This window comes from Eutrigla gurnardus (assembly GCF_963514095.1).
Source record: "Eutrigla gurnardus genome assembly, chromosome: 1".
NCBI classification, from domain to species: domain Eukaryota; kingdom Metazoa; phylum Chordata; class Actinopteri; order Perciformes; family Triglidae; genus Eutrigla; species Eutrigla gurnardus.
Window position 1 is genome coordinate 23,430,240 of NC_139915.1, and position 24,948 is coordinate 23,455,187.

Below are 24,948 nucleotides of genomic sequence, written 5' to 3' on the forward strand. Positions count from 1 at the left end.
AGTGACTGGTTTTATGGAGCTAAAGGGGATGTTGGATGCCTTTCAATAAATTTTCTTGTCTCATAAAATTTGATCAAAAGAATTCTTATGTTATATAATTTTATAAATCTGCAGCCAGCATTTAGATAATTCAAAAACTGACAAAAGCACTGCAGAATAATATTTGCTTTTGTCTGAAAAGAGATTCCTTTCAGTACAGACATCTTTGGTGTGTAACCAACATTTTGCAACAACAAAAAAAGATAATTAAAATAAATAATTTATGATACAAGAGCAAAAATCTTTACCTTCTTCATAATGGAGTGAAAATTACTATCTTAGGCCATCTGAACTACAATTTTTAGCTTAATTTATTTTAAGTATTGTAAATACAATAAGAAAACCCACAATATTCCGAGCTAAGTGAGTCTGTGTGCAGGGGGATTTGAGTGTTCTCTTTCTTCATGCAGTAAGCCACAGAGTCATGGAGCACCGTGCCACTACTGTACTGTGTGTGGCCTCCTTGACAGCTGAACAAACTGCTGTAAGTAGTGAGGAGTGAAAGAGAGAGCTACCGAGCGCACAAATCCCTGTAAATCACATCCCTCGGCTGGTTGCCACGCAGTAAAATCTCTGAATTCGCAATCCAGCTCTCCTTGATTGAGCTGGAGCGCTGGCGAGGGACGGCTCCTCCATCCTTCGCCATCTGTTCTGACTGGAAGTGCTCACAGACACACAAATATGTAGACATGCATAGATATGAAGGCAACATTTTTGCATGGATTTTCACACTGCATTTAGTCTTTTAATTGTCTTTATACTTAATGTAATTTCACAACAAGGTGGTGGCAGGGTGCAAAAAAGACTCGATAATACATCCCAAGTGTACTTTGACATTTTTCATAGCAATGTTAGCTGAGCTGGAAAATTGACATACCAGTACTCTCTGGGTACGGCGGATGAGATCAGAAGACCAAGTTGCTCCCCGTAGACTTCAGTGCAAACCAGAAATCATATTTTAGATCACTGTCAAATATAACAGGAATATCAATATCGATCTTATCTAAATAATGACTCAAATCAGTCTCTCTGTGTTCAACTCCACAGATATCTCGTCTTCCTGCAGGTGAAGAGGGATCTCTACCATGGTCGCCTCCTGTGCAAGACATCAGATGCTGCTCTGTTGGCTGCCTATATATTACAAGGTATGACCAAAATAAAGAGTCATCACAGACTCAAACTCTTAAACGAGCACAAATGTCACTGCCTGATGGAGTACCTAGCTCCCACATTCACCCAAAGCACAACGGTGCTATGACCATATTTCCTCCGACAGAGGTGTCTCTGTCATATATCATTCATAACGTTTGTGAGCTACTGTAGAATTTATGATTCCCATATGACCGTGGCTTGTTAGGAAACACAAAAGTTCCATGTATGTGTGCCAAATACAATATGTACTTTACTGTGTGGGTGTGCAAATGTGCAAACCGAGCATGTTAGAGGTTGGAGGGTCACACTGTCGCTTTTTATGGGGACCCTGAGAGACTGCATGTTGTTTTTTGCTTTGAATTTAAAATAAACATTTTAATAACCCTAAGCAGCATTTTTTTTTTAAAGAAATCTGGACACCTTTTTACATAAAGAACACTCAAGCGATTCAGCAGAAAAAAAGTCTACATGTTTCTCTTTGGGATTGCACGGTAGTGGGTAGTGGGGTACTGTCGCCTCACAGCGAGAGGGTCCCGGATTTGATTCCCAGTTCGGCCCAGGCTCCTTCTGTGTGGAGTATGTATGTTCTCCCCGTGTAAGCGTGGGTTCTCTTCTGGTTCTCCGGCTTTCTCCCACAGTCCAAAGACATGCAGGATGGCGATAGGTTCATTGATGACTCTAAATTGCCCGTAGGTGTGAATGGTTGTTTGTTCTACATGTCGGCCCTGTGATGGACTGGTGTCCTGTCCAGGGTGTACCCTGCCTTCGCCTAATGACAGCTGGGATCAGCTCTAGCCCCCCTGTGACCCTGAATACAGGATAAGTGGTAGACAATGGATGGATGGATGTTTCTCTTTGATAGGATCCCAAACTGGCTATCAATCAATCTATCTATCAAACTAAGGTGAACTCGAATGACCAATGAGGTGTGCAGATTAGAAGTCAGTAACGAAAGACTTGCAAGAACGTGAAGCTCCAGAAACAGACAACCATGCAATGTGGATGTTTGCTGGAGCAAAGGAAAGAGACAATGAGCACATGGACCAGCTTTTATAGCCTGGAAGGCCCAGGTGAGCTTAATCACGTTGATGATTCTCCCTTGCCAGCTGACGACTTGCTGATGTTGGCCAGGAAAGCTTTCAAGACAGTATGAAAGGGCTTCATACAGTAGTTGAAGGATACGAGGGCTACATCCCGAGTCTCTATTTGATATTTCCTCTTTTAATGGTTCATGCACACCCTCATTGATATCAGTTATTGATTGCGGCTGATGGGACTGAGCTGATACATCTCAACATCACTGGAGTTTCGTACCAGAATGAAGACAGATCACAGTTTAAACTCAAGTGTATCACTTACAAGTTTGACATTTCATTTGTTTTCTGATTCACCATCTTGTTAAATGGCTCTGCTGATTGTAGGTCTGAACAACAAAACAATCACAAATAACTTGCTTCATTTATTAGAAAGATTTCTCTTGCCATTTTTCCCCCCACATTCACCTTTATTATGGCTATAATTAAAGTCAGATGGAGTCCATGTGCCTGTCAGCAAGAAACACTTATTACACTATTTCTCGTCATTCTTTTTACACTTAATATAGTATTACTTTAGCTCATATGGCTTCAAATTTCCTTTCTGCAAAGCATTTCTTTAGCCTGTGGCTCATATTATATCACTCTTAACATGTGAGAAAACGTGAATCCATAAAGTCTGTCACACAAATATAAACTGGAATGTCTTTGGCTGTCTAAAATGCAGTTTTCAACGGTAATGGCATGCCAGAGTGGTACAGAGCTCCCCAGAGAGCAGACAAGTAGCTAAACCCTTCGTGTGTTTCCTCCACCATCTGTAAACGTCTGTCAGCGGTTGGTAAACTAGGCTGCTGAAGCTGGATACAGCGATGCAGGGAACACTGGCAGGTATGTGCTACACCAATACATACTGCATGGACTCAAGGTTAACAATCAGCAGAGATTTCTTTCTAAGGTGAAATGGGTTTGTGTGTGTGTGGCTTTTTTGTGCATAGGTGGGTTTTTTAAGACCTTGACATGTTGGGCTTTGCTTTATCTGAAAAAAAAATGCATTGTGTGTTTCATGCTGAGGCATTATCTCTGTGCACCACATGCAACGATTTAATTGACTAAATGGCCTTGGTACAGTAATTGAACACAAGGCAAACATTTCATTTAACCCTATGAAATTATAGGAATATTTAATATAAAAAATGTTTGATATGAAAATGAGCTTGCAGTTACTTGCGTTATGACATGTTGTTTGCTGCCAGGGTCGGCCATGAGGTTTGTAAAGCAATTATATTTTTGAATTAAATAAGAGGATTTAAAAGTCATAATCCATCATGGAAGTTAACATTTCCTTTGCTGTTTATTTTTTCACCCCATTTTCCAGCTGAAATTGGCGACCACGACCCCGGGAAGCACCCAGAGGGCTACAGCTCCAAGTTCCAGTTTTTCCCCAAGCACTCAGAGAAGTTAGAGCGGCGGATAGCTGACATCCACAAGGCTGAGCTGATGTAAGGAGACACTTGTCCATGATCCAATTGCAATGTTCACACTCATGGACTCACACGGACTTTAAGGCAAAGTCGGTAGAGGCTTAGGGGCTCTCCCACTGTCAAGTCATCCAGTGCATGAAGTTCTTTCACAGACATTTTGAGTCCTTGCACACTTTCCGTAAGTCTGCATCTTTGCCTGAAGAAATTACCCACACTGTTAAACACTTTGTTAACAGGGGAACCCTGGACCGGTAAAAAAGAAGGTAAAATAGAGGGTGGTGCGTAAGTGTTCAGCCTGGCATAATTTATTAATTATAAGAAACATTAATATTAAGGATTCAAGGTGGTACATAAGACCTTAACTGTTATTGAAGCTGTCTTGACTAAAATTAGTAAACTGGTTGTTTGATAATTATCTCCCGTCTCGTAAGGCAAGAGCCTGGAATACATTCTACCTCAGGCCAGAAGCCAGTTTCTCTGGGAACCTTTAAGGGTCTGGTGAATTTGGATTTGTTCTGCTAGGTACAATATCTAGATCATTTTGGCTCCCACACACAGGTGATGACCAGTCTGCTGGACAGGTCTGAGGTGGAGATGTCACAGTCCCAAATCATTTTTCTACATAGTGTGAGACCTGACCAGTCTGCTGGACAGGTCTGAGGTGGAGATGTCACAGTCCCAAATCATTTTTCTACATAGTGTGAGACACTTTTGGTTGGCGAGAGGTATTGCATCATCAGCATACCTGATTGCTAATCCCTAAGATTTGTTGCGTTGGCAAAGGCTGACCACCTTTTGGATTTTGTGTCTTCAAGATGGACGGTGTTTTATTCTCCCGTAGGTTCACTGTTGATGCCGAGGGGCTGATACATTTGTAGTAGGTCAGTTAAGGTTTCTCGGCCTTAAAGTGGGAAGCTGCCAGATAGCGTGCGCCAAAATCCCAGTCATGTGTCACAGCAGGTTCACACGGCAACCCTGGCACTGTGAGCAGATGCATACACCTTGTCTTCTTGCTACTCCTCCAGTTGATTATTTCATGGTTGATGGGTTAGGGTGCAATAGCCAGCATAGGTTAGCAGGACTTCTTTAGGGATTCGATACTGTACGCATGTATTCTTACTCATATTCATAAAATGAATCCGATACAACTTCAGGAGATACCATTAAGACAACGTGATGATTACCTCTCATCAGTTGAGCCTTACAAGCCGCCCAGCTTCAACAATTACCTGAGGCCCAAACAAGCATCCATTATTTATCACCAGCTGCAGTATGTGTGTAAAACAGACCGTCCCTGGTAAATCTCCACCACATCAATTAATTCAGCCTAAGTTAATGTTAGCTAATGTCCGCTGCTGCTCCTCTGAGTTAATAATTAACGTCCCTCCTGCAAACTCTGCTCTGTTTGTATCAGGAAAACACAAAGTGTTACATTATCAGCAACAGCTTCATGTCATTTTAATGTGTTACATTCAGAAAGGGAGGATATGTGATGAAAATGAAACAGGTTTTCAAAGTTATAATTGAATGTTAGAATTGTAATGGTAGTACTCATATTGGTATTCTGTATCAGCAAGGACTGAAATGCAAATACTTGTACTTGGTCTGTAAAAAGTGGTATCGTGCATACCTAGACTTTTTTAATTAGCTGAACGATATGCACATTCAAGTACACAGACGTGTGCACTCATAGAACATTATAATACAAATGATGTTTAAGCTTTGTTGGATTTATGATCATTCTCTTCAATCACACACACACAATCACGTTTCCATGACTTTTGGGGACATTACATTAATTTCCTGGAGACTTACCCTAACCCTAACCTTACCCTAATCTTAAACTAAGTCTTCACCCTCAAATTAAATGATTCACGTTATGGAAATGTGCAACTGTCCCAATTTGGTCCAAAAAAGGTGAGTCCCCACAATGTGAGTGTGTTGTCAGATGTCCCTACATGATGGTAAAACATGAACACACACACAGCTTTACAACCCAGGTAGACACAGCAACTGGTTTGATCCCACACTGCCCTCTATCGCTCATTTACACCCTCTTGTTTGACAGCTCTATGAGATGCGTCTCCACATGACTGAGTGTCAGTGCAGAAAACATGTTGTATGGAAAAATACTCACAATACTGGCAAGATTCCAAAGATGGGGGATGGGGAAACATGTGCTACTATGTGTCTGAGAGTAAACAATCAAAATTTAAAATCAAATGATGATGGAATTAAAAGAATGTTACACGCTGTGAGAGTTAACATTTCATTGTGACAGAAGCCACTTAGCTGACTTACTGTTCTTTTCTCCCAGAGGTCAAAGTCCTGAAACCTCAGAGCTCAACTTCCTGCAGAAGGCTCAGATGCTGGAGACGTACGGCGTGGACCCTCATCCATGCAAGGTCATTCTTACAAAACAAGTTCATTGTTCTTAGTGTGCAGTTTGATGTGATGAGTCATTTTGGATGCTTTTTGACTTATATTGAGACAAACTATAAAATCAATCATACAGTTGAATTGTTATACTACTGTCTACATTTCTACCAAGATATAATCTCACTGTGACATAACATTCAGATTCTACATTAACAAAAAGATTGGTTTATGTGCCTGTCAGGATGTGTCTGGCAACCCAGCTTTTCTGGCTTTTACTCCTTTTGGATTCACTGTGCTGCAAGGAAACAGGAGGGTCCATTTCCTCAAATGGTGAGTTGAGATGAACAGTGAAAACAAGACACAATGCTCGATAATAACCATATTTTAATCAAAGGCCATGTGAATTTTATCACTCTAAACTAGTATTCCTTATAGCATATTATACTTTTTTATGGCATGACTTTTTACGACATACTTTAATATAACTTTTATGGCATAAAATACTATAATTGAGACTTTATAATACCGAAATGAAACACTGTTGGCCTTATTAATTTCCCTCAAGCCATATTAATATTTTAACACCTTTATGCATTTCTCCCTCTCCCTTCTGTCTGTCATTCTCCCTCCATCTCTGTCTTTGATCTGTTATTTGTTGCTCTTTCTTTCTACACTAGACTTTTTATGGCATACAAAACTATTGCTCATGTTCTCTTCTTCCTCTCTCTGTCCGTCTGTACTTTGTTGTGTACTGTCTGTATCTCAATCTCAGGGAGGAGGTGACCAAACTCAAGTTTGAAGCAAAGACATTCCATATATATGCAAATCAGATGGAGGTATGTGTGTGTATGCATTATTAAAACCCCTTTTCAAGCTCAGGAAGTTAAACAAGCGTGGCCTTTTTATGAAGGGGGTAGCCAATATAATCTATCCTATCTATGATGTAAACAGGCAATATACACCACATAATGTATGTATGACTCATGGTACTGGACATGTTACAGGACAAGAAGATCATACTGACATACTTTGCACCAACAATTGAGGCATGTAAGCATCTCTGGAAGTGTGGAGTTGAGAATCAGGCCTTCTACAAGTGAGTCACAAGAAGACCTGAAACAAAGTCATCTGCAGGAATGACGTAATGTTTATCATCATGTGAATCACGATTTCTCTTTCCGTTTCCTCGCAGGTTAGAGAAGTCGAGTCAAGTCCGCACTGTGTCCAGCAGTAATCTCTTCTTCAAGGGTAGTCGCTTTAGATATAGGTACTGAATTTCTCACAAAGTATTTGTACGACTTTATGGATGAACAACTTATGAATATTGAGTACAGCAAGCATTTGATAGAAAAGTTATGTCCTGTGTTGTTGCATTGCTTGTCTTAGCGCTTGTGTTTTGCATAAATCACAATAACAGATCCTTTTATGTATTCTCAGTGGTAAGGTTGCAAAAGAGGTGATGGAACAAAGTGCCAAAATTAAGAGAGACCCCCCTGAGATACACAGGTCAACATCTTAACTAAATATACAATCTAATTGGCTGATATGTGGATTATGTATATGTATGATGAATATGGCTGTGTGTCTTTGTCCAGGGCTGGCATGGTGCCAAGTAGGAGTTGTCCATCCATCACCCACGGCCCTCGTTTGACCAGTGTTCCCAGGACTAGACGGAGAGCTGTACACATCTCTATCATGGAAGGTAAAACACACACTCAAACCAATAGAGAAACACTGTAAAGAAAAAACAAACGTTAAATCCACCGTGGCTCACATCAACCCCAAAAAGCACTCGTCCACGTCTCCCACATAACCAGAATGCACAAGTTAATCACCAAACATGGTGCACCTGCCTACAAGTATCAGTCTCAACAAGCAGACCCAAACCACCACTACACACATCTAGAATCACCTTAGGTGAGCCCCCGTTTGTTCCGGACTGGGCCAAAGGCTGCAACAACAATAGGAGACCAGATGAACTAAAAGGAATAAATAGAGACATATATTTCTCAAAGTAACCAAAAAGAACAAAACAAAAGGCAGTGATCAGCCATGTATGGATGTGTGGAACCAAATAAAAACGGGAGAAGAGAGCAGGGGTCCATGTTCCTTTGGTGAGCTTTTATACCTGGAGCCACATCAGACTCAGGTGTCGCTCTTCAGCTTTTAATGCCCTGCAAGAGAAAGGATAAGAGGCACAGGTTGCAGTCGAATAGTCAAAAAATGAGGTCCTAACTCCTAGTCCTTGAAACGTCACAGGGTTAAGGAAAGGCGATAGGAGAACTCAAAAGGATTTAGGAAAAGACGGCCATGTTGCTCAGAGAATCCGACCGGACTTTCACCAATTGCGTCTATATAACGTGCCTGCTGATGATTGACAGCTGATGATCGACACCGTGATTGACGTGCGTCTGCGCTGAGAAACTACAATGGACTACAAAAAGCGCATCGTCCACTTCTCCCCATGTTGTTGGTTCTATAAACAGCTGGTTCACTGACCGGCTTCAGTTCCAGCAGCTCCTCCTTCCCGTTTGACCGTTTGCTCACATTTCATTTGTGGTTTTAGTTTTGTTTCTATCAAACATTTGTAACATGATTTAAATAAATAAAAAATACTTTTCAATTATTATCACTGCCCACACCCATTTATCAACACAATTCTAATTACTATATGTCTGCATGAAAGTAATTGTTAAATATGCAAATGCACATATCGTTTGTTTTTCATGAACAGCCGAATTGTGGGTCGGCGTGATCTCCTTTCCTGATTGGAGGGGTCCTCACAGTTGGCGGTCACTTCATTAGTCCATGTGACTTGATCTGCTATGGATTAAACCCCTGTACAGTATGTCTGGGTTTCTTTGTAAGGCTCTCACACAATTTTAATACACTCATGCTGTTCAGATCTTTCCATGCGACTAATTCCCCACTTGTGAGCGTCAATCATTTATTGTGTGATGCCTAGCCCTTTCTCTCTTGGTGTGCACTTTCTGAAACACACACACACAAACACACATAGGCTCTTGAGCCGGGAGCCTCAGGCAGTATTTTGACGTAAGAAAGTTATCCTGTCAGTTTATAAAGGGCACTTTCCAACCTATCTCTCCTCCAACAGGCTATTAACCTATTGCCAATCCTGCCACCGTGAGTAAGTTTGCTCTCCATTGACGAGCCTCGCTCACACAAAATACATTCATAGCAAAGTGTTTTCCACAAAGGGCGTTTTGTCAAACTCTTTCCACCGACAACATTCGCAGGCTCTGACATTGCGCCCCGCTGTTGCAACACTGAAACAAACCCCCTGTGTTTTGTCCCGTTGCTCTGTCTGCGCTGGCATTTCCACTGGTAATAATATCTCAGCCTGAAAATAGCTTCTGCTGTCAGGGGCCACGCCATGTGTGTCGCCCCGCGGGCAGGGGACGAGGTGAACTGTGGCACAAGTGAGCCACATTCCCGGGCCTTGTCTTTCACTCTCCTTCTTTCTTTCCATTCATCTGCCGCCGTCAGCCCGCCTGCCGGCATGTGGGAGCTCACTGTGGAGAAGGGAGGACCGCTTAGCTAGCCGGTCAGAGAAGGAGGCAGTCAGCAGGAAGAGCAGACCGAGATAAAGAAAGAAGGAGAGCATTGGACTGCTTAGGGTTAGATAGGTGCTTCTTTTGATCTCCGTGAACCATGGTGAAGTGTCTGATCCGGATCAAGACCAAGGTGAACGTGCAATTACGCATGATTAACCATTGCTATCGAGATGTGAATGTCCGCGTGCTGGCTCTGGGACCCAGGCTCTTGGGCAGGGCGATAGGGGTCCTACCTGTCCTTCCCGCACTCCCTGGGGGTTCCTCCACCTCGGGCTCTGGTCCTGGGTCAGGACAGAGCTCCAGGACCCCTTCCAGGCTAGCCGTCCCACCCCGACTTCATGGCTGCATCCCACCAGCCAACTGTACAGGTAAAACCCAGAGGCTGGTCACTGTCACATGTTATTATGGAGCAACACCATTATGTGCTCTTTTTGTGAACAATAAGGCAGATATTGCAGGGTTATGCTGTAAGTTTCTCTGATATCAATACCCAAATGAATCACATCAAATTGTGGAATCGTATAAGTTCTGATGCAGTGATTATCAAATTATAATTGTCATTATTTAGCTTCCAGGGAACACGAGGATCAGGGGAGGGCTGAGTTGTTCATGTTAACTTTAAGGTTGGCGTTATTTCATTTAGACAGATTTCAGGACTGGAGGCCTGGATCAGTCTCTTGAGCATACGTCATGACACCTGTTGGTACAGTGTTCAACACCAACCATTTGTCATGAGGCTTATAAGAGTTGATGTATAAGGAAGTCGTGTCAGAATCTCTCTTTTAAATATGTCAAGAATACCACCTGGTTATTGTGTTTCCAGGTCTGGAGTCCCTCCGAGACAGCGCCCACTCCACGCCTGTGCGCTCCGTCTCCCACGGCGACTCCTTCATGTGTTCCCGGGGCCACCACGCGGCGGACCGCGGCGAGGCGAGCACGTCCGCGGTCATCTCCGACGAGGCGTACAGCCCCTCGGACAGCGTGCTGCCCACGCCCGTCGCCGAACACGGAGTGGAGATGCCCCTGGCGCGTCACCTCAACGGCGCCCCGTGCAGCATCGACGACAGAGAGTCGGAGGCGCGCGCGTCGAAAGAAGGGCACGCGGCAGGAGAGTCGTCCTCCGGCAGGAGGGCGCTGCGCATGGTCCGGAGCAGGCCGTCACCACCCAGCGACGTGGAGGAGCTGAACAAGTTCGTCCTGAGCGTGTTGCGTCTGTTCCTGGTCACCATCGGACTGCTGTTCGTGCTGCTGCTGCTCCTCATCATGCTGACGGAGTCGGACCTGGACATCGCTTTCCTGAGAGACATCCGCAAGACACCCGAGTTCCAGCAGTTTCACTTTGAATATTTCTGCCCCCTGCGGCGCTGGTTCGCCTGTAAGCTGCGATGGATGGGAGGTTTCCTCGTCAGCAGTGAGGCAGGAGGCTGAGAGGCACAAGGGGGTGGGGTGCTGTGGGGTGTGGGGTATGGGGGGGGGGGGGGGGGGGGGGGGGTTATCAACTCTACCAGGAGGTTCCTGTCACAAGCCAAGGACTGCCGCCCCGCAGAGCCTTGTTTATTATGTTAGACCATCACTGCAAGGAGAGGAAATAATCACATTTTACTTTGGAAATTCAGGTCATTTCAAGGTATTTGATTTTGTACACGAAGCCACAATAACATGGTTTAAGTTAAACACTAAAAGGGGGACAAGCAGGTCCGACTGACTTCACTTATTCAACCACAGATAATAGTTGCCTTTATTTTTGTATTAATTTATATGTTGCGACATTACGGGATGAGCTGATGTTTTGGAGTGTGTGTCCTGAGAGTTAGCTTTTGAGAGAAGATGACACGGGAGCCATAGCTCATCCGATTTTCATATTTAAAAGCCAACCACATTCATGAGGATAAATGTTATTATAGTCACCGCTATGAGATTGAAGACTGCTGCTTTGAGTTGTGCTGGGGGTTAGAGAAAGTGTGAAATGGGGAAACGAGGCAGTGCTTACTGAATGTAGATCAGTCCTGAGTCAAATCATATTTGCAAATATTCTAATTTGTATTTTAATAATAATTTATACAATTAAATATACACAAACCAACATCTGGTATATTGAATTGAAACAAATGCTAAGAAGTAGCTGCGGCAGCTATTTGACCCAGGAGTGATGTTGGTGCTCAACTGTTAAATGGCTTGAATTATCTTTTTTGTAATAAGTGTGACTTGGATTATGGTCGGACGTCCATTAAGAGTGTGCTCACATTATCACTGTTGTCCAGCCACTAGACCTCCAATTAAGTTTTATTGTCCAATGACTATAAATTACAGATACATTGTAAGCCTATAAGTAAGTAATGGAGGTGGTGCGTTTACTGCATTTAATTAAAAAGAAAATAGCAGCTAAACAATTCTACTGTGTGTAAGGAGCAGTTGTCACTTTGCCGTAGTTACTTTTACAGTAGTTGTTAAGGTGATGGGACTATGTGAGCTATAGAGCCGTAGTGGTAGTGAAGTGTTTGGTTAGTTATTTGACTCCACACTCTGTAGAAGGAGGTTATCTTGATGTGCAATACTGTTTATTTAAAAATAAGGGAAATTTGACAGTATTTCACTTTTTGTAAAGTGCTAAATTTAGCGCCATCTCTCCCCACTGTATACAGAGAGCTTGTTTTGAGTTCATGTTGAGTGAAGGTCATATATCTTTGTTTGGCCCTGCTGTGTTCAAATGTATGTATTAATTTGTGAAGAATATATTCAAATCATGTTTCAATTTTTATACGATCTGATGTCTCATTAACACACAGAGATTTCCTCACATGGACTCGGTGGACTTTTGCATTGTTTTTTTGTTTGTTTGTTTTTTACAGTGGATGTAGTTTTCAACCCTGCTTACCAGAGAGCCTAAGATAAGTCATGTTTACGTCCCTACTGCAATCTTCATCATCACGCCTACCAAAGAAACCTCTGGTGTCTGATGTTTGTCAGTTTGCGTCAACAGATGGAAACGATGCAGTCTGCTGTCCTTCTCCAGCCTTATTATGTATACATTATTTATGGGTTAGCCTGCAGTGCATCTTTGCAGCTCAGAGCCAGTTGAAAACCACAGTTAAGTGGCGGCCCTCTCATCAAGCCACCAAATGGTTTATTGGGATGTATGTAGTTGTATATCCTGTATGTCAGTATAGACTGGTCTGCAGGTATCATTATACCTAAAATAAAATGGATGTATTATGGACGCAACGCGAGGAATGGTTTAGGATGCTGATTGACTGAGGGGTTTAGGATATGCAGGTGCCGAAAAAAAAAATCAGCAGGAAGTTAACACCAAAACACTTTGATGACCCCTGCAGTACTAAATACGTGGCTTTAAGTGTTGATTTTATTTTTGTACAGCATTGATATTTTGAGATTCGGTAATGGTGAAATAACAAGGAATATAATTCTGTGATTGGATTGACTCAGACAGAAATATTGACCCGATATATTTATATTTAATAGGAAAAAAACTCATTTTGTGGCTGGTTTTCAGACTCCATAAATTACTTAAGTGTTTGCTTTGACTCGGACGTTGCTCGCTGGTTTTTAATTGATTGCTTAGCTGACCAGTTGAGGCAGAAAATGTTCTTTTTAGTATCTTTAAAGGAATCTTTAAAGTCTCATTTAATGTTTATGTGTATGAAAAACTTAACATAATTTGAGCAATAAATATAACAGATAATGTAATGAATACTAATAACCATGAACTGCAAAGGAATGTTTGTCTTTCTGCTAGACAATCAAACTGTCGCATCAGAAGGTACAACGGCCTGTAGATGCATGTGTGAAGGAAACGGTGCTCACTGTCCCCAATTATCCACAGTGGTAGGTAACATTCTCATGTAAATCCTGTTTGTTTGTGTCTTAATCCTAATCCTTGACGGCTCTTCCTTAACTCATTTTAGAGAGTGAATGGTTTTCTTGTAAAAGTACATGCAAATGAACTGAACACCCGACCGTAGACTCATTTTCACTAGGCTCTGAACAGCTTTTACCTTGGAAGTGGAGCAGTTTGTATTTATTAGCCTGTTTAAAAAACAGCAAAAGTAGCATATTCAACTACCTGAATTTATTTTTGCAATGCAGTTCAATTAATTGATATGTTTTTATTGTATTGTTAAATCTGTTTCACATCACTTGAACTGATTAAGAAGGGTGACAGTTCCGTTGTTCAAGCAACTCTTGCATTCGTTTTACTGAATCATGTAAACAGGAATAAGGCCTCCGACGCAATCTTACTGTAAGCTTCCTTCCTGTACCATAGCCTTGCACATGGAAATGTCTCTGTAAGCATGTGTTCTGCATTTATTACCTCCAAACAAGACTGCTTATTTCCCAATCACTGACTTAAGACTTGTGTAATTAATTTATGAATAAATATAATCTATTCTTAACATCTGGCAGCTAGAGAGGCTACAAATTGAATCTCAAATTCACAGAAGAAACAACCATCAACCCAAATCAGCAGTCTCAAGTTTTCCTGCTTGGAAACAGTTGTTGATGCTAGCACACACTATTATGTCACAATACTGCCACCTTATGGTGACAATGGGACTACCACTGCTAAATGAATTGCATTCACCCTAAAAATACAGTATTTTCTGTAAAAAAAATGTAAACATTAATTTTATTTCCACAGCAAGAAAAGGCACAAAACAAACAATAAAAATGGAGCCTGAATATTATATATTGTTCTCTATGACATTTGGAGTATAAACGCATTGAAAATAGAAACAGAAAGTAAACAGTAATGTTTCCAGTAAGACAACAAACCCAAACGTAGCTTTTTTTAGCAGTAGCTTCAAAGATCCAGACCCCAATTCAGTCCAGATTCTATGGCAGGACCCTGCTGCTTATTCAGTCCCATGCACTTTGACAGAGTTTGAGCAGTACTACAAAATTTGGAGAATGCATTGTCCTCAGGTGGAAAGTTAATACAGTCCCATCCATTATAGACTCAAGGTGGTAGAGAGGGAATAAAGTTGTTTTACAATTGTAATTCATGTGAGAATTATGTTATTGTATTAAAGCTATATGGAGATCCAGTGAGGACAACAAACAATAGACGACAGTTATGACTAGTTGCCAGTACTGAAATATCCATCGACACTGTAAGAGATGATCACTTCAACTGTGACAAAAATCTCTTATTTGTTCTTCCCAACCAACTGAAGGAAACCAACCAGTATTTATATATATATATTTTACTCTTCACCTAATCAGAGAACACATGCAGGCGCCCCGACGCATTGCCACCCAGTAAGGCATTCCTAGTGGGATGGAAAGCAGTGACGGACTGCACTGTTTTAAGATTATTGGCATCACTAAAGCAGTGCTGGATCTTGCCGCTTTCGTGGATCACCTGCACCATCCGGGGCTTCGACATGCTCCCCACAACAAAGCAGTCTTCCCGTTTGGGATCCCACACTGCTGATATATCGGTAAGACACTGGCCTGTTTGCATGTCACGTCTGAAAATAAAGATTGATGAAACAGATTGTGAGTACCTTTTAGTTACACATTGTCTCTGTAAAAAAAAAAAAACTGGATGAACCTGATGGATGTCAGCAGGGGAGACTCTATGGTCATTGAGGATGTGTCATATATCCTGTCAAAAGAGATCAGGGTCAACATTAAGCTGGGGTTGAAAAATAAACTACAATGAGTAAGACAATTATTCAAAGTGCTGAATAAACTTCACCTTATGCGGTTATCGAGACAGGTAGTGAGAACTCGGTTGCCTGTATGAGGGGAGAAATAAGCGCTGGATATGTGTGAAGAGTGGCCATGGAGCTGCGAGACTGCCTGGCTATTAGTCTTCTTCAGATGTCTGCTGTCATAAATATTCACTACCCTGCAGTCAAGACCAAAACATTCATTTAGTTCATTCAAAAAGACAAAGTGAGAAATGTGGATCAAATGATCTGATCTTTCTAAAAATTCAACAATAAGACATACTTGGCTTCTGCAACAGCAAAGTACTGCTTCTGTGAAGGGTGGACACTAACGCAGCGCAGAATCTTAGAGTCCAGTGAGTAGAGGGACTTGTGGGAGTTTCTGTAGAGAAAGAAAATACCAGTGTAGCATGTTTATGAAATGGTCATTTAGACCCCCCACCCCCACATCATCACCAACATTATTCTTTACCCTGGGATCCGCCGGTCAACGATGGCAACTTCTCCAAACCAGTTCCCAACCACTAGTGTTAGACAGTCATGGGACATGAAGTCAAATGTTTTCAGGCCATCTTCAATGTCATATACCTAGAACAATGTACAAGCAGATTGATGTCAAATGGTAAAAAAAAAAAAAAAAGGCACAGATATTTTAAGCTCTTAATATCAAATCAGTCAATTGCGTGGAACAAAAATTATCTCACATCATCAAACACCGCCTTCTCTAAATCCATGCAGCGTAAAGACCCGTCATAGCTGAGGCTTAGCAGGTGGGAGGGATGAGCCTTGGAGAACGCCAAGCAGGATACCGAATCAGTGTGGGGCTCGAACAGTAGCACACCATGATCACCCCAATCACCACCCTGAGGGAAAAGAAAATTCAGGAGAAAAAAGCTTGTGCATTTTCTTAATGCAGATTTCATATGATAAAGAAGGAGCGGCTTTAAAAAACAAAAAGGGGGTATGTGACATTGTTAAGAGGCTGAATATCAGCCTCAAAAACTGCAAATAAAACAAAGGCGTTTTCAGGTACCTCTGTTGGTTATTAACCGTGGGATTTTCCCAGCTAATCTAGTACGACGAAATCCTGCCCTCCAGTGATCAAATAGCAATTTATGTCATCATTAAGAACAGAGCAAAGAAAAAGTACCATCTTCCAGAGGCCAACGTGCCCCAGTTTGTCGCCTATGGCCATTAACAGGCTGCTGGTGCAAGGGTGGAAGGCGGCAGAGGAGATGCGATCCTTCACTACTTTGGCCACTCTGTCTTCAGTAATCCTCATGCTCTTAAGGGCTGAGCGGTACCTGCGTTAAGACATCAGTGTACAACTGTTTGCAAAATCATGAAGATGCATGTAATGGCCAAACAGAAACTAGTTTGTCCTCAGTGGTCGAGTAGTCACTTATTTAAAAGCGATAGGTTGAAAGAATAACAATCAAAACTTAAAATCTTACTCTTCCAGATCAAGAGCCATCTTTCTTTCTTCTGTTGAATCCTATCAAAAGAAAAGTAATTTTAATTTACTAATTGATTCAAGAGCAGCATAAGCAAACCAAATAAGGAAAAACAAATACAATGAAATGACAACATGAAGCATCCTAATAACGAAGAAAGGAGAGTCCTACCTCGGAGCAGAGCTCAAGAAGTTGCGGAGGCAGCTTGCTTCCCTCTTCCATGTTGACTGGATCCATGGGCAGAGGGCCAGGAGGATTCTTCAGTCGCAAAGACTTTAAAGCAAGCAAAATAAATCAAAGAAAAAGAAAAATAAGTGCTGTGCATATATGTTTGTATGTATATGTATATATAAAATTTGGTTGTTAAATATGTAGCTACCTCCTGCATAATCAGCTTCACCCGGGGTTCAGCAGGAAGTGTTAAGGTCTCTGGCTCTTTTTGTTGAAGACGACGGGATTTGCGAGCTGGCAGCACTACTACTTTTACTACAGCAGCCTTTGACCTACCACCACAGAAAGTGAGCATTGTAGTTAACTAAAAAAATACAGCCATTTGTCTGACTAGACTTTTGAAAGCTTATCCTTGAAGCTAAAACTAAACAACAAACAGTCTAAATGGATGTCTAAGCAATCAATTTTCAGTGGTATGAAATGGAAAATAATAATAATATATTTACTTAGAGACAACTTTATTTTAGCCGTTATAAATATAAAAACGGGCTGTTGTCCCTGCCACCTGCCACCAGACCAAGCGGTTGAACATGAGATGAGATTAATTAAGTACTGTACCTCATGAGACCCCTCTGTGACGGTTTTGGTTGTGTCAACTGCTTCAACTCTTCAGTTGCCTTTTGACAAGGAAAACAACAATAAATACCCATCCTGCCTGTTCAGAGACATCAGGCCAAAAATATCTACTTCATGTGGACTGCTGAAGGTGTTTACAGTAGTACCGAAAATTAAAGCTTGTACAGCATTCTACAATTGATATGTATGCTGATTCAATGCGCTTTATAAAAAAAAGCATAACTTGAATAAATCAAGAGCTCAGCTTTATGACCTAAAAATGTAAATTCCAACACTAGTCGGTTTTAGATAACATTTATCTTCTTGTGCTATCAATGTTTGGTTTTTAACTGGATTAATTAAATTTTGACCAGTTGGGATGAGAACAAATTTTGTTTGTTAGTGATTCATGGTGTCAGTAAATATCATCTGACCTTAAAGCAAAGTGTCCGTTGAATCAAAAGGGAGAAAGTTCAACTCAAGCGACTGGGAATAGTCCACCTGGTTCACCTACCTGGAATAAGTTGATGTCAGACAGAAATGCTTGGTTCTGTCTGATGTTCTCCAGACGCTCCAGTTCGTATAATGACAGTCCTCCAGCCTGTGTTACACAAAGATACAGCAGCACTGTCATTCTGGAGAACCATGTTATTCTATGTAATTTGACATGCACACAATTGTGTTACACCCTGCAATAATAAATTCACAGACGTCTAGTGAATAAAAGCACAATGTGCAGGGTTGTTCATACTTACTTGCTCCATATCACAATTTCCAACATCCTTTCTGTCATCTTGGCTGTGTTGGTCTTTGTGCGGTGTCCTCTATCGAAACAATATGGGCATATTTAAAAAAAACTATTAAAAACTCGCAACATAACGTTTCGCCATAAAATGCTTGCTGTTGTTTACCGTTACGTTACTAACTAGTTTTAAATGATCTTAAATTAGTTTAACGTTATCTCCGCTAAAATTAGCATCTGCGTTCATGTTAGCTAGCTTATCACAGAGATTTTTTTTTTTAAATAACGTCATCTAAACCAGATTAAAAAACTTCCAACAACTCACCAACTGTAACTTCACAATAGCTTCGTGTTTTGTTCGTCTCGTTTCCATATTATATTATATATATTTATAACGATACGTACGAGCTATTTCTCTGAGATAAGTACGAGACGGCGTTTAGAACACACAACACCGGTAACAAATGATGTTAATTGCAACGAAGAGAGGAAGATAATTCGCGCCACTCACAAAACATGTTTTGTAATTAGCCCCGCCCCTCTGTGTTGTGAAACAGCAGCCTCGCAGTAGAGTCCTTAGAGTCTTAAGGCCCCTACACACCGCCCAGACGTCCAACTGCCTTATCCGACCACTCTCCGCCCACTCTGTTGCCTCTCGTCTGACCCGTTCGGCAGAAAAGTTGCGTTGTACACACCGCTTCGACGTGCTTCCGACACCACAGCAGCGTGTACGTTCTGCGCTTGCGCGAGATGCAATAAGCCTCCTTAAACAGCGGGTGGCGCTAGTCTCGTGCCAGTACTCCAAAACAGGAAAACAGGAAATGACGGAACGGAGTGCAGATAAAAACAATGCACACACATCTTGGTTCAGTATTCGTTCGACTCGAGAAGACCTTTGTGGACTAAATACTTGGCATTTCTGGAAAGATGACTCTGGCTAGGGTGACACTCGCGTTGTGTGCTCTCGGGCTCATTATTTTACGAAGACGTCGTCTCAGTAGGGAACGAGTAATACGGAGTTTACCATCGTCACTTCCGCCCCGCCCACACACCGCCATTGGATACTCTGATTCGCTAGCACACCGCCAATCAGAGTATCCAATGGCTCAGACGTCCAACAGCCCACCTCCTCAGACTTCGCATGCTCAGTCTGATCAGACAACGTCCGCGCGGCTCCGAAAGCTTCCGACGCAGCTGTACACACCAAACATATGTGTTCCCGACCTCGTCCGAGCCTCTCCAAACGCTTCAGACGTCCAACGGTTGGGCCGGTGTGTTCCTGCCTTTAAGGACTCTACCTCGCAGTCTTAAATCTCCACGTCATTGCCGTCGAAACTCTTGCTTCCGGCTTCAGCTTCCACAGAGCAGAGTGATGTCGCCACCTTATGGCGGATGTTAGCAAAAGGAAGCAGGCAGATGTAATAACGGCGCCGATATCGATCATTTCGGGTTGTTTATGAATGGAAAACAGGTTCACAAGTTACCTTTAAAACGTGAAACAATAGACTGACGTACACTGCCAGCAATTCCTCACGCTGAGTTTAAAAAGAAGAATCAGTTACTCACACCGGTGCACACAGAAAGATGGCAATAATATAATGAAAGACCCATATGCATGAAGGGGGAATGTCTATTATCATAATATATAAACATGAAAAACAAAAACAACAATTGCTTCACATCTGAGCTGAGAAACAAAAATATTCAATGTGAAACGTCCAACCTTAAAATGAAATGCACCAAAGGCAAAAGTTAAGAGTGTGACACACAAAGATTTAATTTTTGCAACAGTTTAATATTGATGGCATGTACATATGACAAATAAAACATCTACATAAAACACTTCAGGGAAACATGAAAGCACCTTCATGTTGTCTCACATGTTCCTGAGTTTGATCAGCTCTCCCCTTTGTTACCATGTTGCTTGTTAGACTAAAGGTAGCGGGTAGGACGAACATGCAGCCAGTCCGCACATGTTTTTTCCCCGCTGGATCAAAAAATATCTGAGGAAATAAAAAAAGAAAGGTGTCCTTGATCACTGGAAGCTGCAACAATTCATCAGACTAAAACGCAGACAGACACAGGCTATATTTACCCATCTGTTCCCCAGTTTGGGCCCCAAGAGTTCTTCACAATCCAATATGGTGTGCCGTTATCTTCGGTGCCGTAGCCCACAGCCAGGACTGCATGATTCACCATGTCTGTTGTGTTCTTACACTGGGTGCTAAACAGACAACACAGATGCTTTTAGATCGATAGAGTACATGTCTTTTGTAGGGGGAGTGGGCTGCATCCTGCCTATGCAAAGATGTCATTTGTTTTGTAGCCGTTTCTGTAGATATTTGTATGCCTATTAAAGAAAGAGCCACAAAACGGAGAAACACAGCCTAATATTAGAACAGCAAGGATAGAGAGGACAGAATGTTGAGTAAAATGAATCACAAGCGCTCATAACTGTAGGCACCGTAACAAATGAGCCATCAGATCTTCACAGTGGTCAAGTTATGAATAGCTCCTTATTAGGGACGGACATATTCCAAGCCAGCAGGCAGTACACTGAGATGAAAGGCTTGGAAACAGAGTACTTTTATTTAGTCATGTGGTCTAACACCGACCTCAACAAAAGTCTGAAATATGTGTAATATTCTAATTGTAGGTGCAAACAGGATCCGTCACATCCTTCTAACAGCCATCAACTCAGATTAAGCAGATTTCAATGGTCGCCTTGTTCGTTCCATAATTCTCTCTCATGATTAAATCTCTTCTGTGTTGGTGGATTACTAGACAAAAATCCGGCTATTGTAGTATTAATATCTCCATAATGCAAAAGAGAAAGAGCAACATGGCTGCTGCTGCACAGTCCTTTGAATATTTCTAACCACACGTTATTTCTGAGCAACAGGAAACACATAAGTGCTTGATGACTTATTGACATCCTTTGCTCACCTAGTGTAAACACCTTCTTTGTAGTGCATAAAATCAGACGTGACTTCAAAGGCGAGGGACACAGGGTTGAGCCGCGCCACAGCATCAACCATGGCTTTTTCATCGTACTGTGGATGGACAAACGTACATAGAAGGTTAAGTTATTATAGTGTAAGTAAAATGTTATAAAAAGGTGAGTAAAATGTAAAAGGTGATATAATGTGATGTAATCACAACAGTAGCACAATGTCATGCAGTCTCTTCCTCCAACAGGTCAACAGCAAAGACATGGTCAATTTTGCCTTTGTGACCCAGCTCGTTCACTTACACTTGTTATGTTGACAACATCCAGGACAAAAGCAGCTGCAAGTGCAGACTCAAAATGGCAGGTGTCATCCTAACAGAAAGGATAAAAGTTCATATATTGAGAATGTTTTATGGTTAAAAAATAAAGAAATACAATGAAACATTTATTCAGAAAAGTCACACATGGCCTTTGTAGGGATAGTCCTCCTCTGTCATAAGTCCTTTGTTGTATTTGATGTACTCGAACGCCTGGCTGGGGAGGCCACTGAAACAAACCAGGAAGTGTTTAACGAGAAGAAGCCATATACAGTACTGTACACAAACTCTTGTTGGTACCATAATACAAAGTGTCTAAAAACTCTTGACAAAATAAACATGTTACTTACCCCATGCATCCATGATTGTTGAAGTCTTGGGCACAGTCTATCAGCTGCTGCTCGGACTGAAACACAAAGCAAACTGCATTATGCTTTTATACAGAGCAATAACAATGTGCTACTAGCTCGAATCATTCAAAGAGGAAAAAACACAGATCAAACTGTAAAACAGAGATTTCTTCTACAAGTACATCTTCTAAATTATCCTTGTGAGAAAGTGCCACGTGTGAGATCTATTAGATTAATGAGTTGAGTTGTACTGAATAATAGTCGGACAGAACCCACCAGAGGTATCAGCTTCCCGGTAGCAATAGCATTCACTGACTCCAAACAGCCGGTAGTAGAGAAGGTCCAGCAGCTTCCACAGGGACCCTAAAGACACAAACAATATAACACACAATGTAATTCACTTATGCAAAAGGGGAAACCCAGCTTGTAAAAACACAATAATGTCACCATCATGCTCACTTGGTCTTAATTTAGTTAAGCCACATAAATAAGTCATATAACTACATGTTTGATTAATGTAGTCACTGTACTTGTGAATGTACAATCCTTGATTTTACCCTTTCAATGGTTGGATTTCAAATCTAAGTAGTTTAAACATAAAACAATGAACGTGTCTGTCCTGCTTAATAAAGGCATTATGATGGCTATGATGCTTTTTTTCTTTGAAAAAAACATTATCATATAAAGTCCAACGCTTTGAGGATGTGCTGCAACACCCAGTTCCGCTCAAAATGAGCAGGGACATTAATGATTAATATGCTTGGATTAACTTCCTTGTCCAAATCTGTGTCATTATTTGTTGGCTGTTGAGCACCATATTAGGTTACCTGGTTCTTCACTGGAGTCACAATGTTGCCCTTCATCCTCCAGTCTACAAAGTCAGGCTGAGGACCAGTGCTGCTGACATGCCCCCCTTTTGTAGCTGAGCAGTTCTACAAGAGACCCCGGAGATTGTTATAATAATAATAAAAAAACAACATACAAATAAAAGCCTCATAAAGTGCGTTGGATTATAAAATGTATCCTACCTGAGGCTCTGTCAAAAGGAAGGATTTCCTGAATTCCTCAAATGTCAGGTCTGAGAACTGATTCAAGGCCACTAGATTTGAAAATGAAAAACATCCATGCCTTTCATAACATGATACAATATTGCATTTTTAAAGGAAAGCTGACAGTGCAGTCTGTGGTAATTGTTACGAGACAGGATGAGAAGCTGTGCTGTACTTTTGAACGAGTGATTCCCAGCATTATGATGATCAATTCTCCTCTTATTCTCGGTGAATATGCTGAGTCGGTGGAAATATTCCTCAGTGTCATAAACGTTGTTGTACTGCACGTGAACAAGAGAAATGGAAAGGCACACAAAGGACAGAAATTAAGTTTTTAAAAACTTCTTCAACAAACATTAAAAGAATAAAACAATTCATGAGTGAAGTATTTTCAGTAGGCCTACCTTTAACATCCACTCTTTGAATTGATATTCCTCTAATAGGACACAGAATGAAGCAGTCGGTTAAAAAACAGCCTAAGTATGTAAAACTTTCAAATTTAGTCGAAATTGTCTTTACTTTGGCAACTCCACAAGTTCAGGGGGGGATTTTCTATTTCCACTCTACTGCATTTATCCGCCAGTTTACAGATTTACAGATTAAGATTTCACATACAAAACATCGGATGATTTCATAAAATATTATGTTAAACTACCAAACAGTATAGCCTATATTAAATAGTAAAAATAGCTTCACACAGACCAAGTACAACAGTAAAATGATATTAACACATGAATGCATCAGTAGCCTAATGCTCTTAATAATATCTAACATATTATAAAGCAATATTGTAATAGGCTACAGGACGTGCAGCCTAATGGGATGTTTTATATTGCATAACTGAATCAAAATCGAATTGTCGAATTATAATTAAATAACGATTAGGAACAAGCGCAACACAACTGGACGGATTAAGAACTGTTATTATTAGGTGAGAAAATAGTGTTTCTTATATATTATATGCAATTATGACCAACAATGAAACAAAATCAAGTGTAAGGGGTCATGATAGAAAAGCCCTCTCTCATTATAGACATTCATATTCTGGCTGCAATGTGTGTTGGAGTTGTTGCATATATGTGTCGACACTTGTTTATCTGCCATTAAAGTAGTTTTTCAACGAGTCAAAAGTAACATTTAACTAAAAGAACTAAAATAAACGTATGGTTAACAACCACCGGTTCCGCTTGATGCGCGTTTACTTACCTCCGGGTAAAAAGAACGGCGTTAAATGAGCTAAACCAACGGTGGTGAGGAACCACACGACACCGAGCGCCATTCTTCCCCCGAGGACTATACAACCTGTGCACACGGAAAAGTTGTTTGTGTGTAAATGCAGAAGTCTTGTGCGCTTGGGCCGATCGTCGATTCGGTGCCTGAAAACGCACTTTTTTGAAACCGGGGGTGCAGTCAAATAGTCAAAAAATAAGGTCCTAACTCCTATTCCTTGACCTCTGGGGAAAACGTCACGGGGTTAAGGAAAGGCGATAGGAGAACAAAAAAGGACTTAGGAAAAGTCTACCGTGGTGCTCAGAGAATCCGACCGGACTTTCCCTAAGCTACGTCATTATAACGCGGCCGCTGATGATTGACAGCTGATGATCGGCACCGGCGATTGACGTGCGTCTGCGCTGGATAAACTACAATAATGGACTACAAAAAGCGCATCGTCCACTTCTCCACATGTTGGTTTTATAAACAGCTCGTTCACTGACCGGCTTCAGGTCCAGCAGCTCCTCCTTCCTGTTTGACGGTTGCTTTATTTAGCCTACGTTTCATTTGTGGTTTTAGTTTCGTTTTTGTCAAGTTTGTAACATGATTGAAATAAATAAAAAAAAAACATTCAATTATTATCACTGTCCACACACATTTATCATCACTATTCCAATTACTATATGTCTGCATGAAAGTAATTGTTAAATATGCAAATGCACATATCGTTTGTTT

General features: G+C 41.3%; 2 protein-coding genes across 2 annotated transcripts in view; one reads left to right on the forward strand and one right to left on the reverse strand.

The window, feature by feature from the left end:
- Positions 1 to 11,088, forward strand: part of LOC311015445 (FERM domain-containing protein 5-like) — a gene marked incomplete at its 3' end in the record, with an annotated part of 53,966 nt that extends 42,878 nt beyond the window's left edge. The window contains exons 5-14 of the mRNA XM_084012686.1: positions 1,087 to 1,184; positions 3,601 to 3,724; positions 6,024 to 6,111; positions 6,327 to 6,415; positions 6,858 to 6,921; positions 7,090 to 7,181; positions 7,278 to 7,352; positions 7,523 to 7,591; positions 7,681 to 7,787; positions 10,484 to 11,088. Coding sequence (XP_083868812.1) covers positions 1,087 to 1,184; positions 3,601 to 3,724; positions 6,024 to 6,111; positions 6,327 to 6,415; positions 6,858 to 6,921; positions 7,090 to 7,181; positions 7,278 to 7,352; positions 7,523 to 7,591; positions 7,681 to 7,787; positions 10,484 to 11,088 — 1,411 coding nt within the window. The remainder of the gene's footprint in view (positions 1 to 1,086; positions 1,185 to 3,600; positions 3,725 to 6,023; positions 6,112 to 6,326; positions 6,416 to 6,857; positions 6,922 to 7,089; positions 7,182 to 7,277; positions 7,353 to 7,522; positions 7,592 to 7,680; positions 7,788 to 10,483) is intronic.
- A 3,805-nt stretch (positions 11,089 to 14,893) lies between these two features.
- On the reverse strand, positions 14,894 to 24,707 carry ctsh (cathepsin H; the record flags this gene model as incomplete). The annotated part of the gene is made up of 26 exons (XM_084012204.1): positions 24,208 to 24,707; positions 23,406 to 23,437; positions 23,177 to 23,282; positions 22,981 to 23,051; positions 22,780 to 22,884; positions 22,229 to 22,315; positions 21,953 to 22,008; positions 21,750 to 21,831; positions 21,589 to 21,657; positions 21,282 to 21,388; positions 20,431 to 20,559; positions 20,269 to 20,338; positions 18,847 to 18,933; positions 18,349 to 18,417; positions 18,108 to 18,194; positions 17,597 to 17,655; positions 17,187 to 17,310; positions 16,979 to 17,080; positions 16,808 to 16,848; positions 16,504 to 16,657; positions 16,058 to 16,216; positions 15,826 to 15,941; positions 15,637 to 15,735; positions 15,380 to 15,532; positions 15,233 to 15,286; positions 14,894 to 15,149 (listed from the first exon to the last, which is right to left on the reverse strand). Exons 1-26 carry the CDS (start codon positions 24,278 to 24,280, stop codon positions 14,894 to 14,896), a joined length of 2,547 nt encoding a protein of 848 aa, XP_083868330.1. The 5' UTR covers positions 24,281 to 24,707.
- Between the last annotated feature and the right edge of the window lie 241 nt (positions 24,708 to 24,948).